The 16,870-nt window shown below is 34.1% G+C and overlaps 1 protein-coding gene across 1 annotated transcript in view; it reads right to left on the bottom strand.

Moving 5' to 3' along the window:
• Positions 1-13,019, bottom strand: part of LOC128697360 (hemocytin) — a 444,623-nt gene extending 431,604 nt beyond the window's left edge. Inside the window, exon 1 of the mRNA XM_070093851.1 lies at positions 12,527-13,019. Coding sequence (XP_069949952.1) covers positions 12,527-12,636 — 110 coding nt within the window. The 5' untranslated portion in view covers positions 12,637-13,019. The remainder of the gene's footprint in view (positions 1-12,526) is intronic.
• Between the last annotated feature and the right edge of the window lie 3,851 nt (positions 13,020-16,870).

The raw sequence follows: 16,870 nt of genomic DNA, 5'->3' as shown, positions 1-16,870 counted from the left end.
GTTAGACTGCTTGCGGCCAGCAGTAACAGCCTGGCTGAATAGGATTTGATCCACTAGGAGAAATGGTGTGGGAGCGGGCCGCGGGGGCGCTGACCCCCCGAAAAACGTCCTTCAGGTGTTCAGGAGATTCTTAAATTCTAAATGAAAACGAAGGATACAAATCAGGCACCATTAAACCCATCGCTCTAGGAATACCAGGTGAAAATATACCTGAATTACTGTAGACGAAGTTATTGTATGTTTATAACTAGTCAAGATGGGTGAGCTATTGTGATTATAACTAGTCAAGATGGGTGAGCTATTGTGATTATAACTAGTCAAGATGGGTGAGCTATTGTGATTATAACTAGTCAAGATGGGTGAGCTATTGTGATTATAACTAGTCAAGATGGGTGAGCTATTGTGATTATAACTAGTCAAGATGGGTGAGTTATTGTATAATTATAAATAGTCAAGATGGATGAGTTATAATATGATAATAACTAGAGTCAAGATGGATGAGTTTTTGTATGATTATAACTAGTCAAGATAGATGAGTTATTGTATAATAATAACTAGTCAAGATGGATGAGTTATTGTATGATAATAACTAGTCAAGATGGATGAGTTATAGTATGATAATAACTACAGTCAAGATGGATGAGTTATAGTATGATAATAACTACAGTCAAGATGGATGATTTTTTATATGAATATAACTAGTGAAGATGGGCTAGCTATTGAATGATTATAACTAGTCAAGATGGATGAGTTATTGTATGATTATAACTAGTCAAGATGGATGAGTTATTGTATGATAATAACTAGTCAAGATGGATGAGTTATAGTATGATAATAACTACAGTCAAGATGGATGAGTTATGGTATGATAATAACTAGTCATGATGGATGAGTTATTGTATGATAATAACTAGTCAAGATGGATGAGCTATTGTATGATTATAACTAGTCAAGATGGGCTAGGTACTGTATGATTATAACTAGTCAAGATGGATGAGCTATTGTATGATTATAACTAGTCAAGATGGGCTAGGTACTGTATGATTATAACTAGTCAAGATGGGTGAGCTATTGTATGATTATAACTAGTCAAGATGGATGAGTTATTGTATGATTACAACATGATAATAACTAGTCAAGATGGATGAGTTATTGTATGATTACAACATGATAATAACTAGAGTCAAGATGGATGAGTTATTGTATGATAATAACTAGAGTCAAGATGGATGAGTTATTGTATGATTATAACTAGAGTCTAGATGGATGAGTTATTATAGGATAATAACTGGAGTCAAGATGGATGAGTTCTTGTATGATAACTAGAGTCAAGATGGATGAGTTCTTGTATGATAATAACTTGTCAAGATGGATGAGTTCTTGTATGATAATAACTAGTCAAGATGAATAAGTTATTGTATGATAATAATTAGAGTCAAGATGGATGAGTTATTGTATGATTATAACATGATAACTAGAGTCAAGATGGATGAATTATTGTATGATAATAACTAGAGTCAAGATAGATTAGTTATTGTATGATTACAACATGATAACTAGTTAAGATGGATGAGTTATTGTATGATAATAACTAGAGTCAAGATGGATTAGTTATTGTATGATTACAACATGATAACAACTAGAGATAAGATGGATGAGTTATTGTAGACGGGGTTATTGTATGTTTATAATTAGTCATGATGGGCGAGTTATTGTAGACGAAGTTATTGTGTGACTAAAACTTAAGTTAGTGTTGCTTATAACTACAGTTGGTGCTGTTGCTGCATGAAACACTTAACTATCTATAACGGATGTGGCGTTGCTGGATGATGACCTGACCCTAGTGTCCAACATGATAACTGCACTACCACCATTACTACCATCACCACTACTGCCATAACTACTACCATAACTACCACCACCACTACTACCATAGCTACTACCACCACGATTACTACCACAACTACCAACAGAACTACTACCATAACTACCACCACTATTACCATCACCACTACTATCATAACTACCACCTCCACTACTACTACCACCACCACCACTACTACCATAACTACCATCACCACTACTATCATAACTACCACCACGACCACTACTACTACCACCACCACTACTACCATAACCACCACCACCACCACTACTACCATAACTACCACCACCACTACTATCATAGCTACCATCACTACTACTACCATAACTACCACCACTACTACTACTACTACCACCACTACTACTACTACCACCATCACTACTACTATAACTACCGTCACCACTACTACCATAACTACCACCACCACTACTACCATAAATACCACCACCATTACTACCATAACTACCATCACCACTACTATCATAACTACCACCACCACTACCATAACTACCACCACCACTACTACCATAACTACCATCACCACTACTACCATAACTACCACCACCACCACCACTACTACCATAACTTCCATCACCACTACTACCATATCTCACACCACTATTACCATTACTACCATCACCACTACTACCATAACTACCATCACCACTACTACCATAACTACCATCACCACTACTACCATAACTACCATCACCACTACAACCATAATTACCAACACCACTACTACCATTATTACCACCACCATTACTACCATAACTACAACCACGACTACTACCATAAGTACCACCGCCACTACCAAAACTACCACTACTACCATAATTACCACCACCATTACTACCATAACTATCACCCCCACTACTATCATAACTACCACCACCACTACTACCATAACTACCATCACCAATACTATATCATAAATGCCACCACTACTATACCATAACTGCCACCACTACTATCATAACTACCATCACTACTACTTCCATAACTACCACCACTACTATACCATCATCACCACTACCACCATCATCACTAATACCACCACCATCACTGCTACCACCACCATCACTACTACCACCACCACCATCGCAACTACCACCACCGTCGCTACTACCACCATATCACTACTACCACCGCCATCACTACTACCACCACCATCAATACTACCACCACCATCGCAACTACCACCACCATCGCTACTACCATCACTACTACCACCACCATCACTACTACCACCACCATCACTACTACCACCACCATCGCAACTACCACCACCATCGATACTACCATCACTACTACCACCACCATCACTACTACCACCACCATCACTACTACCACCACCATCATTATTACCACCACCATCAATACTACCACCACCATCATTACTACCACAACCATCAATACTACCACCACCATCACTACTACCACCACCATCATTATTACCACCACCATCACTACTACCACCACCATCATTATTACCACCACCATCAATACTACCACCACCATCATTATTACCACCACCATCAATACTACCACCACCACCACCATCATTACTACCACAACCATCAATACTACCTCCACTATCAATACTACCACCACCATCACTACTACCACCACTATCACTACTACCACCACCATCACTACTACCCCCACCATAACCACCACCACCACCATCACTACTACCACCACCATCACTACTACCACCACCCTCATTACTACCCCAACCATCACTACTACCACCACCATCACTAATACCATCACCATCACTACTACCACCACCATCACTACTACCACCACCTTCACTACTACCACCACATCCATCACTACTACTACCACTACCAACACTAACACCACCACAATAACGAGTACCACCACCATCACTAGTACTACCACCATCATTATTATCATGACCATGAGTAATACCACCATCACCATTACTACCACCATCACTACTACCACCACCATCGCTACTACCACCACCATCACTGCTACCACCACCATCACTACTACCACCACCATCGCAACTACCACCACCATCGCTACTACCATCACTACTACCACCACCATCACTACTACCACCACCATCACTACTACCACCACCATCGCTACTACCATCACTACTACCACCACCATCACTACTACCACCACCATCACTACTACCACCACCATCACTACTACCACCACAATCACTAGTACCACCATCAAAAACATTACTACCACCATCACTCGGCCACCACTACAAACATTATCACCCTTGTCATCCCACAACCACCACACCCCACCACCAAGAGAACTACCACTATCAATATCACCAGCATCACAACCAACACTAGCCACCATCAGTACCGATCACCACCACTGTTACCATACTGCCGTCATTATAACCACTACCACCACCCCATTATCATCACAACAATCACCACCACCATCAAAATGAACCACTCATTTACTGTAACAATGAACAACTCAGTTACTATAACAGTTATTATTATAGTTTTATTATAGAGCTGTTACTATATGTAATAACACTAAGTAATAACACTATGTAATAACACTGTAATAACACTATGTAATAACACTATAGTAATAACACTATAGTAATAACACTATGTAATAACACTATAGTAATAACACTATAGTAATAACACTAAGTAATAACACTATGTAATAACACTGTAATAACACTATGTAATAACACTATAGTAATAACACTATAGTAATAACACTATGTAATAACACTATAGTAATAACACTATAGTAATAACAATATGTAATAACACTATAGTAATAACACTATAGTAATAACACTATGTAATAACACTATAGTAATAACACATTAGTAATAACACTATGTAATAACACTATAGTAATAACACTATAGTAATAACACTATGTAATAACACTATAGTAATAACACTATAGTAATAACACTATGTAATAACACTATAGTAATTACACTATAGTAATAACACTATGTAATAACACTATAGTAATAACACTATAATAATAACACTATGTAATAACACTATAGTAATAACACTATAGTAATAACACTATGTAATAACACTATAGTAATAACACTATAGTAATAACACTATGTAATAACACTATAGTAATAACACATTAGTAATAACACTATAGTAATAACACTATAGTAATAACACTATAGTAATAACACTATAGTAATAACACTATAGTAATAACACTATAGTAAAAACACTATGTAATGACACTATAGTAATAACACTATGTAATAACACTATGTAATAACACTATAGTAATAACACTATGTAATAACACTATGTAATAACACTATAGTAATAACACTATGTAATGACACTATAGTAATAACACTATGTAATAACACTATAGTAATAACACTATGTAATAACACTATAGTAATAACACTATAGTAATAATACTATGTAATAACACTATAGTAATAACACTACAGTAATAACACTATAGTAATAACACTATAGTAATAACACTATGTAATAACACTATAGTAATAACACTATGTAATAACACTATAGTAATAACACTATGTAATAACACTATGTAATAACACTATAGTAATAACACTATAGTAATAACACTATGTAATAACACTATAGTAATAACACTATAGTAATAACACTATGTAATGACACTATAGTAATAACACTATAGTAATAACACTATAGTAATAACACTATAGTAATAACACTATGTAATAACCCTATAGTAATAACACTATAGTAATAACACTATAGTAATAACACTATAGTAATAACACTATAGTAATAACACTATAGTAATAACACTATGTAATAACACTATAGTAATAACACTATAGTAATAACACTATAGTAATAACACTATAGTAATAACACTATGTAATAACACTATAGTAATAACACTATAGTAATAACACTATAGTAATAACACTATAGTAATAACACTATAGTAATAACACTATAGTAATAACACTATGTAATAACACTATAGTAATAACACTATGTAATAACACTATAGTAATAACACTATAGTAATAACACTATAGTAATAACACTATGTAATAACACTATAGTAATAACACTATGTAATGACACTACACTAATAACACTATAGTAATAACACCATAGTAATAACACTATAGTAATAACACTATAGTAATAACACTATGTAATAACACTATGTAATAACACTATAGTAATAACACTATGTAATAACACTATAGTAATAACACTATAGTAATAACACTATAGTAATAACACTATAGTAATAACACTATGTAATAACACTATGTAATAACACTATGTAATAACACTATAGTAATAACACTATGTAATAACACTATGTAATAACACTATAGTAATAACACTATGTAATAACACTATAGTAATAACACTATAGTAATAACACTATGTAATAACACTATGTAATAACACTATAGTAATAACACTATAGTAATAACACTATGTAATAACACTATAGTAATAACACTATGTAATGACACTATAGTAATAACACTATAGTAATAACACTATAGTAATAACACTATAGTAATAACACTATGTAATAACACTATGTAATAACACTATAGTAATGACACTATAGTAATAACACTACAGTAATAACACTATGTAATAACACTATGTAATAACACTATGTAATAACACTATGTAATAACACTATAGTAATAACACTATGTAATAACACTATAGTAATAACACTATGTAATAACACTATGTAATAGCACTATGTAATGACACTATAGTAATAACACTATGTATTAACACTATAGTAATAACACTATGTAATAACACTATAGTAATAACACTATGTAATAACACTATGTAATAACACTATAGTAATAACACTATAGTAATAACACTATAGTAATAACACTATAGTAATAACACTATGTAATAACACTATAGTAATAACACTATAGTAATAACACTATAGTAATAACACTATAGTAATAACACTATAGTAATAACACTATAGTAATAACACTATAGTAATAACACTATAGTAATAACACTATAGTAATAACACTATGTAATGACACTATAGTAATAACACTATAGTAATAACACTATAGTAATGACACTATAGTAATAACACTACAGTAATAACACTATGTAATAACACTATAGTAATAACACTATGTATTAACACTATAGTAATAACACTATGTAATAACACTATGTAATAACACTATAGTAATAACACTATGTAATAACACTATAGTAATAACACTATGTAATAACACTATGTAATAACACTAAAGTAATAACACTATGTAATAACACTATGTAATAACACTATGTAATAACACTATGTAATAACACTATGTAATAACACTATAGTAATAACACTATGTAATAACACTATAGTAATAACACTATGTAATAACACTATGTAATAACACTATGTAATAACACTATAATAATAACACTATGTAATAACACTATGTAATAACACTATAGTAATAACACTATTTAATAACACTATAGTAATAACACTATAGTAATAACACTACAGTAATAACACTATGTAATAACACTATAGTAATAACACTATGTAATAACACTATAGTAATAACACTATGTAATAACACTATGTAATAACACTATGTAATAACACTATGTAATAACACTATGTAATAACACTATAGTAATAACACTATGTAATAACACTATAGTAATAACACTATAGTAATAACACTATAGTAATAACACTATAGTAATAACACTATAGTAATAACACTATGTAATAACACTATAGTAATAACACTATAGTAATAACACTATGTAATAACACTATAGTAATAACACTATGAAATAACACTATGTAATAACACTATAGTAATAACACTATAGTAATAACACTATAGTAATAACACTATAGTAATAACACTATGTAATAACACTATGTAATAACACTATGTAATAACACTATGTAATGACACTATAGTAATAACACTATAGTAATAACACTATGTAATAACACTATAGTAATAACACTATGTAATAACACTATAGTAATAACACTATGTAATAACACTATAGTAATAACACTATAGTAATAACACTATGTAATAACACTATAGTAATAACACTATGTAATAACACTATAGTAATAACACTATAGTAATAACACTATGTAATAACACTATAGTAATAACACTATGTAATAACACTATAGTAATAACACTATAGTAATAACACTACAGTAATAACACTATGTAATAACACTATGTAATAACACTATGTAATAACACTATGTAATAACACTATAGAAATAACACTATAGTAATAACATTATGTAATAACACTATAGTAATAACACTATGTAATAACACTATAGTAATAACACTATAGTAATAACACTATGTAATAACACTATAGTAATAACACTATGTAATAACACTATGTAATAACACTATGTAATAACACTATAGTAATAACACTATGTAATAACACTATAGTAATAACACTATAGTAATAACACTATGTAATAACACTATAGTAATAACACTATAGTAATAACACTATAGTAATAACACTATAGTAATAACACTTTAGTAATAACACTATAGTAATAACACTATAGTAATAACACTATAGTAATAACACTACAGTAATAACACTACAGTAATAACACTATGTAATAACACTATAGTAATAACACTATGTAATAACACTATAGTAATAACACTATGTAATAACACTATAGTAATAACACTATGTAATAACACAATAGTAATAACACTATAGTAATAACACTATAGTAATAACACTATGTAATAACACTATGCAATAACACTATGTAATAACACTATGTAATAACACTATAGTAATAACACTATGTAATAACACTATAGTAATAACACTATGTAATAACACTATAGTAATAACACTATGTAATAACACTATAGTAATAACACTATGTAATCACACTATAGTAATAACACTATGTAATAACACTATAGTAATAACACTATGTAATAACACTATAGTAATAACACTATATAATAACACTATAGTAATAACACTATGTAATAACACTATAGTAATAACACTATAGTAATAACACTATAGTAATAACACTATGTAATAACACTATAGTAATAACACTATGTAATAACACTATAGTAATAACACTATAGTAATAACACTATGTAATGACACTATAGTAATAACACTATAGTAATAACACTATAGTAATAACACTATGTAATGACACTATAATAATAACACTATAGTAATAACACTATGTAATGACACTATAATAATAACACTATAGTAATAACACTATAGTAATAACACTATAGTAATAACACTATAGTAATAACACTATAGTAATAACACTACAGTTATAACACTATAGTAATAACACTACAGTAATAACACTATGTAATAACACTATAGTAATAAAACTATAGTAATAACACTATAGTAATAACACTATGTAATAACACTATAGTAATAACACTCTAGTAATAACACTATGTAATAACACTATGTAATAACACTATGTAATAAAACTATAGTAATAACACTATGTAATAACACTATAGTAATAACACTCTAGTAATAACACTATGTAATAACACTATGTAATAACACTATGTAATAACACTATAGTAATAACACTATGTAATAACACTATGTAATAACACTATAGTAATAACACTATAGTAATAACACTATAGTAATAACACTATGTAATGACACTATAGTAATAACACTATAGTAATAACACTATAGTAATAACACTATAGCAATAACACTATAGTAATAACACTATGTAATAACACTATGTAATAACACTATAGTAATAACACTATAGTAATAACACTATAGTAATAACACTATAGTAATAACACTATAGTAATAACACTATAGTAATAACACTATAGTAATAACACTATGTAATAACACTATAGTAATAACACTATGTAATAACACTATAGTAATAACACTATAGTAATAACACTATAGTAATAACACTATGTAATAACACTATAGTAATAACACTATAGTAATAACACTATAGTAATAACACTATGTAATAACACTATAGTAATAACACTACAGTAATAACACTATAGTAATAACACTATGTAATAACACTATGTAATAACACTATGTAATAACACTATAGTAATAACACTATAGTAATAACACTATAGTAATAACACTATGTAATAACACTATAGTAATAACACTATGTAATAACACTATAGTAATAACACTATGTAATAACACTATGTAATAACACTATAGTAATAACACTATAGTAATAACACTATGTAATAACACTATAGTAATAACACTATGTAATAACACTATGTAATAACACCACAGTAATAACACTATGTAATAACACTATAGTAATAACACTATGTAATAACACTATAGTAATAACACTATGTAATAACACTATGTAATAACACTATAGTAATAACACTGTAGTAATAACACTATAGTAATAACACTATAGTAATAACACTATGTAATAACACTATAGTAATAACACTATAGTAATAACACTATAGTAATAACACTATAGTAATAACACTATAGTAATAACACTATGGTAATAACACTATATTAATAACACTATGTAATAACACTAGTAATAACACTATAGTAATAACACTATAGTAATAACACTATAGTAATAACACTATAGTAATAACACTATAGTAATAACACTGTAGTAGTAACACCATAACACTAGTAAAAGCACTGTGGAAAATTTTTAATTTTCCTAAATTCAGCATGTGTAAATTTAAATAATACAATAATTGCATAATAAAATGTGATGCTGATTTGACCCTTTCGAGAAATTTGGAGTGGGGGGGGGGTGATGGGAGTTAGGGGAGTGAGGGGAGTGAGGGGGGAGTGAGGGGAGTGAGGGGGGAGTGAGGGGGAGTGAGGGGGGTGATGGGAGTTAGGGGAGTGAGGGGAGTGAGGGGGGAGTGAGGGGGGGAGTGAGGGGGAGAGTGAGTGGGAGAGTGAGGGGAGTGAGGGGGGAGTGAGGGGAGTGAGGGGGGAGTGAGGGGAGTGAGGCGGGAGTGAGGGGGAGTGAGGGGGGTGATGGGAGTTAGGGGAGTGAGGGGAGAGTGAGGGGGGAGTGAGGGGAGAGTGAGGGGAGTGAGGGGGGAGTGAGGGGGGAGTGAGGGGAGTGAGGGGGGAGTGAGGGGGGAGTGAGGGGGGAGTGAGGGGAGTGAGGGGGAGTGAGGGGAGAGTGAGGGGAGTGAGGGGGGAGTGAGGGGAGTGAGAGGGGAGTGAGAGGGGAGTGAGGGGGGAGTGAGGGGGGAGTGAGGGGAGTGAGGGGGGAGTGAGGGGAGTGTAGAACAGGTGGTGAGTGACGCGGACAGGGAGACGTCATAATGAATTTGATGTGTGAACACTGGTCTGAATTTGTGCAATGTAATTAGGCGTCCTCGAAGGTCAACTGATGTATATCGGACTTAATCCGCAATTTTGAAATTGTTGACATGTTCCCACTGAAATACTGAGATAAATAGTGTGGAAAACGCTTACAATTTGGCAAGAAGGACGGAAAAATAGAAGGCACCAATTATCCCAGGAGCACAACTTAGCTAAATGATGCTTACCAATAATGTGTAGTTTTGCGGTTGCCATCGTAAATTCTAGCTGTAGTGGTAGCGTTAGGGAGTGTTTCCACAAAATAATAATTATGATCCAGTAATTAAATGGCGAGTGCTCATTAAAAATATGTATATATTTTTGTAAAATGTTGTATACTCAACAGATCCCCTCCCCTTTCTTTTCAAGTCACAAACCATCACAAAGTGCACTCAATATCTTGTAATTTACCAACATTATTGGTATTAATTTTATGTTGTAATCTGATAGGCCCGACTTTGTGTGTGTCTCGGAGGAGTCATGGTGCAGCCTTGTGTCTCAAAAATCCCACCTGGCACAGGTACAACTAACATTACTAAGTACAATAAACTGTTGCTTAGTTCCCCCATCAAATTATATGGATGAAATATTACAGGAATGTACCTGTAAACCTCGTCCCCATAATTTAGTACAAGCACTGGAGTATTTACACTTATGTTTGTATGTAATATTACTAATTGCAAGATTCGTCTCGTAGAAAATCTCATGACTTTTCATAGGTTAAGTTTCAAACTTACGGTTCTTCGATTTGAATTGTTTTGCCCTGGTCATAGTTAAGATACCGCAGTATGGTATCTCAAAACCTCAGTAAGAAACATGTAACTTCTGTACTTTCACATTCGTGAAAGAAAGAAATTAAGGAAGAGGATTCATTTTTATTCGACTCCTCACCTATATGGGCGAGTCGAGATGCTACATCTACTACACTATCGAAAGTGCAAGAATATTGGACTTGATTAATCAGTCGATTGTTAGTTTACTACTACTGTTGCTGGAAATTACTTTTTCGTAGGATTTCTGATGCCACAAACATGATTCCCTCTTAAGGATGAAGTGACGACTTGAAAATTGGCAAACATGTTTTTATATGTGTATACTAACAGATTTATATATTAGTGTACATAGTGGGTACAAACGTTGGCAAGAAGTTCAAACCGCTGGAAAAAAAAAAACTGTGAATGCTATTACTCACTCATCGTCTGGGTTGTAGTTGATTTTATGGTAAGTGTTGACCTGGTCACCATAAGAGACGCCTGCAACACACAACACGAGGAACAAGGAGACTAAGGTCCTCCTCAACATCTTGAGGACCACTTGATCCTTCACGACTTATGAACCAGAGTTCGTCTTACTGTGTCAACCAAGTATTATGTAGGAACAATTGCCAGAGGAATGATGTGAAGACGCTGCAGGTCTGGCGGTCAGTGAGCAGCTGGTCACCTGCACTGAATCCTGGCAGGTTATCTCTCTCCCGCCGCCATGGTTCAAATTGTAACTCACTTGACGTCATATCAGCCTCCGGCGGTTGCTGAATTTTTTCTTGTTGTGAAATACCAAAAACTGATTTTTTATTTATATTGCATTTTAAACTTATTTAAATAAAGCTGTTTATGTAACAACGTTACTAAGAAGGCTGTCAATAATATATAATTACCAAGAATTCCTTGAAAAACGAGACCTATAAGGAAGATAAATACTATGACTAGTATTATTCTATTAGCAAGTATTCTACAAAATATAATAAAAATAAAGCTTTAAAGAAATCTTAAGACTTACATTTTTTAGGACATACTGATATATCAAAAACAAAAATACAGTCAGTGGAAGTTAGTGATAAAGACAGCAGTATTTTTTTTATCCAGATGATGGTGCTGGTCGCTTCTCAAGACTGAATGATTGGCCCCCGCAATACTTCTTGAAGGCTGATGGACTTATCATTTCTTTACCTCTCCATTGCTTCTACTGTCTCCAGTTTTATTCACGTTTTGGAAATATAATTACTAAAGTGTTGCGCAAATGTCTTATTCATCAACTTGTCGATATTGTGTACCAGTGGCTGTACTTTTGCCCAGTGATGATCTCGACCAGTTACCCCAGTGTCAAATTTAGTATAAGAACATAAAAACATAAGAACGAAGGAACACTGCAGAAGGCCTACTGGCCCATGCGAGGCAGGTCCAAGTCTCCTACCGGCTTAAGCCAATGCACCCAACCTAGTCAGGTCAGGTCACATTGACTTAAGGGAGGAACACGGCAACCGACCTGGTAGCACAAGCTATCAGGTCTAACTCACACCCACCCACATCTACTCATGTATTTATCCAACCTATTTTTAAAGCTACACAACGTTCTGGCCTCTATAACGGTACTTGGGAGTTTGTTCCACTCATCCACAACTCTATTACCAAACCAGTACTTTCCTATATCCTTCCTGAATCTGAATTTTTCCAACTTAAAACCATTGCTGCGAGTCCTGTCTAGGCTAGATATTTTCAGCACACTATTTACATCCCCTTTATTTATTCCTGTCTTCCATTTATACACCTCAATCATATCCCCCCTAATTCTACGTCTTTCTAGAGAGTGCAGTTTCAGGGCCCTTAGTCTATCCTCATAGGGAAGGTTTCTGATACATGGGATCAACTTTGTCATCCTCCTTTGTACATTTTCCAGAGAATTTATATCCATTCTGTAATACGGTGACCAAAACTGTGCAGCATAATCTAAATGAGGCCTAACCAAGGATGTATAGAGTTGAAGAACAACCTGAGGACTCCTATTATTTATGCTTCTTGATATGAAGCCAAGGATGTATGTTCTCACTTCTGACGTTCCTACCGCTTCAATAGCTGTCAGTCTGTCACCCCTACTATCTTTCAGTCTACATAGTCCTCTGCAGCTGTTCCTGCAGCACCTCTGTTATAACACCAAAAAACAAGCAATAAAACTCATTCCCACATTCCATCCTTTCACATTTTAAATTTTCAGATAGACTACCTGAAACTTTGACCCTCCTCCTTCATTCACAAGTCGCAGAAATGCATAATTATCCTTCCCTTACCATTCTCAGAGGCAACGATTCAATTTAGCCCTCACAGAACCCTCCATTCCAAGAGATAACTGGCCCCTCGCAGCCCCATTATTCCAGAGGAACTGCCATTATTTTTACCCCTCTTCTTATGTTTTCTTTTGTCATCACTTACAACATACTACTTACTCATTCACTGACCTCAGAGAAAATATCGACACTTATCCAAGAAATGAACCTCGAGGTGCATCTTAAACAAGGAAAAGGCACAGGACACTCAACCATATTGTTGTATTTTGCTTCTGTGCCTAGAGCTGCCACTCAACGTAGAGTACATGATTCCAGGATTCTTGTTCCTTTATAATATTCCTCCAGGTAGGTCTCCAAGACCAGCTCACGTTGTCTCGTCAAGTATATAAACAAACCCTCTCGATTATCTTTACAGTTTTTAGAATTCCAAATGAAAACATGCAATTTACCAATCATTAAACCCATATTTAAAAAGCCTATAATACTGCAAGGTGAACTACAGTATTAGACTAGGTCAGTATACAATGCTAGTCATTCACTATCGAAGTTCCTATCATTATTTATATTAAAAGATATCCTGTGTATTTTAAGACAATTCCAAAATGAAAATTGAAATGAAAAACCATGATAGTTCACAATATTTCATTTTCCTCTAAAATTAATATGGTAAAATTAATATTCAGTAGTATCAGTAAATTCCTAATGGTTATAAATATAACCATAATTTTTAAAGGGGTGGACCAGTAAGCCAGCGGAAGGCTTCGGTCAGATGACCAAAAGCTCCAGCTGCAGGTCATCATTTGACTAAGACCCGCGTTAGGAAACACTTGTCCTGTTTCCTGAAAAAACTTACCTAACCTAACCTATTCAGTAGCCACTTGTTTATAATTGCTTCTAGTATACCTTTGTCTCTAGTATAGCTACTGTGGGTGTGGGGTCATAATCCAATGAAGTAACCCTATCCTCCCTTTCCTTATATTTAACTTGATTGTCTACCATTCCAGTGACGTTGAATGTCCCTACGGGTTTAGTTCTTCCCAATGATTACAAGAATAATAATAAGTTCAAGCCTGAAAACTTAGTATGAAGCAACAGTAGTTTACAATTATGATATAATAATCCAGTTTATGTATCTTTGTTAGACAGCTATAGTTTGTTCGTGTAGTCTTGTAAACATGAAATGTTATTTTTCATGAGCAAGGTATAGATGCCATTGAACTTGTTTTGTATCGGCGTTTCAGAAATTTGCTAATTAAATTTTGTTAACCGTTTAATGTATAGGTGATTTTCATGTTCGGTGGGAGGGTAATAAGCCCGAGCAGTGTGGGCTTGACAATTATGTCTGTGTTGACATGTCACCAAAGGTGCGTACCCCAATTCTATTTTTCCACTTTTTCATATTCTGTTGCTATTTATGTCACCGTCCTTTTCCCAGGAGTTCAGCAAGAACAGCATGACGCACATCGAGTGTGGAGGGCGGTGGGCGAGTGCAACAGAACTGTGATAACTGCTGTATGGGGAACTGAGAGAGGGTGATCTCCGGCTGCTGTTACCCATCGAGCTTCACCTGTGATACTCTGCGATTGTTAACATTTCATTGCCTTCCTAAGCCCGTCTTTACTCCCATAACATTCACACTCTCACATGATCCTCTGGGGTTAGATAAAAAAAAAATTATGGTCAGGAGGTGGAGTGGGCGTCTCAGTGTATCTGCTGAGCTTCCGGTGCTTGACCTGATACATATTCCTCTGGTCACAATGTATAGCTCACTACTCCTCTCTTCATAAATGTTTCCAGAGACGAAGCTTAATGGAATAGGAGGGACTAATGTGGCCAGAACAATTGTCGCCACCCATTTATTGCTCTGAGATCAACTAAAAGGTGCCGAAAATCGTCACATTCTGAACACTATAATTTATTAAATTCTGTAAAAACAAGCACCTCTTTATCTGTAGCTAATAGATGATACGTATCCTAAAGCATTCAGAGCATTCGAATTCTTATGTTATTAACGGAATGGATTTCAAATGAGGTCATGTGTCATGTCACTGAAAAAAAAAAAAGCTCTGGCGGGTGATGGAGGCAGAGGACCGGGAACCAGCTTCAGCCGTGTACTGACACCCAGGCAGTGCACATCTCAATACTATTCTCCTCCAGCCAACTGAACTGTACATCACAAACAACTTGAGTCGTGTTATTTGTTGTGGTGATATGTAAACTCTGTTAAATTAAAACGATCTCTGGTGTTTAACTCGAGGAGATTCAAGTCTCCTCAAGATGGTGACGTCGTTAGCCTGGAGGCCTTCCTCCGGCATCTTGGCGTCTTTGCCTCTGGTGTTGGTCCTGGCAGCCGCCTCCCATGGAGGCAAGTCTAAGGCATTCCTTCGCAGTAACTACAGCCCACAAGACCAGTGAGTAACTTATGAATTTGTTGCTCATGTTTTAAGAAAATTGTGATAGGTCGTTTTATGCAGCAAA

Source organism: Cherax quadricarinatus, chromosome 44 (assembly GCF_038502225.1).
Source record: "Cherax quadricarinatus isolate ZL_2023a chromosome 44, ASM3850222v1, whole genome shotgun sequence".
Taxonomy (NCBI): domain Eukaryota; kingdom Metazoa; phylum Arthropoda; class Malacostraca; order Decapoda; family Parastacidae; genus Cherax; species Cherax quadricarinatus.
This window is presented reverse-complemented; position numbering and strand designations above follow the sequence as displayed.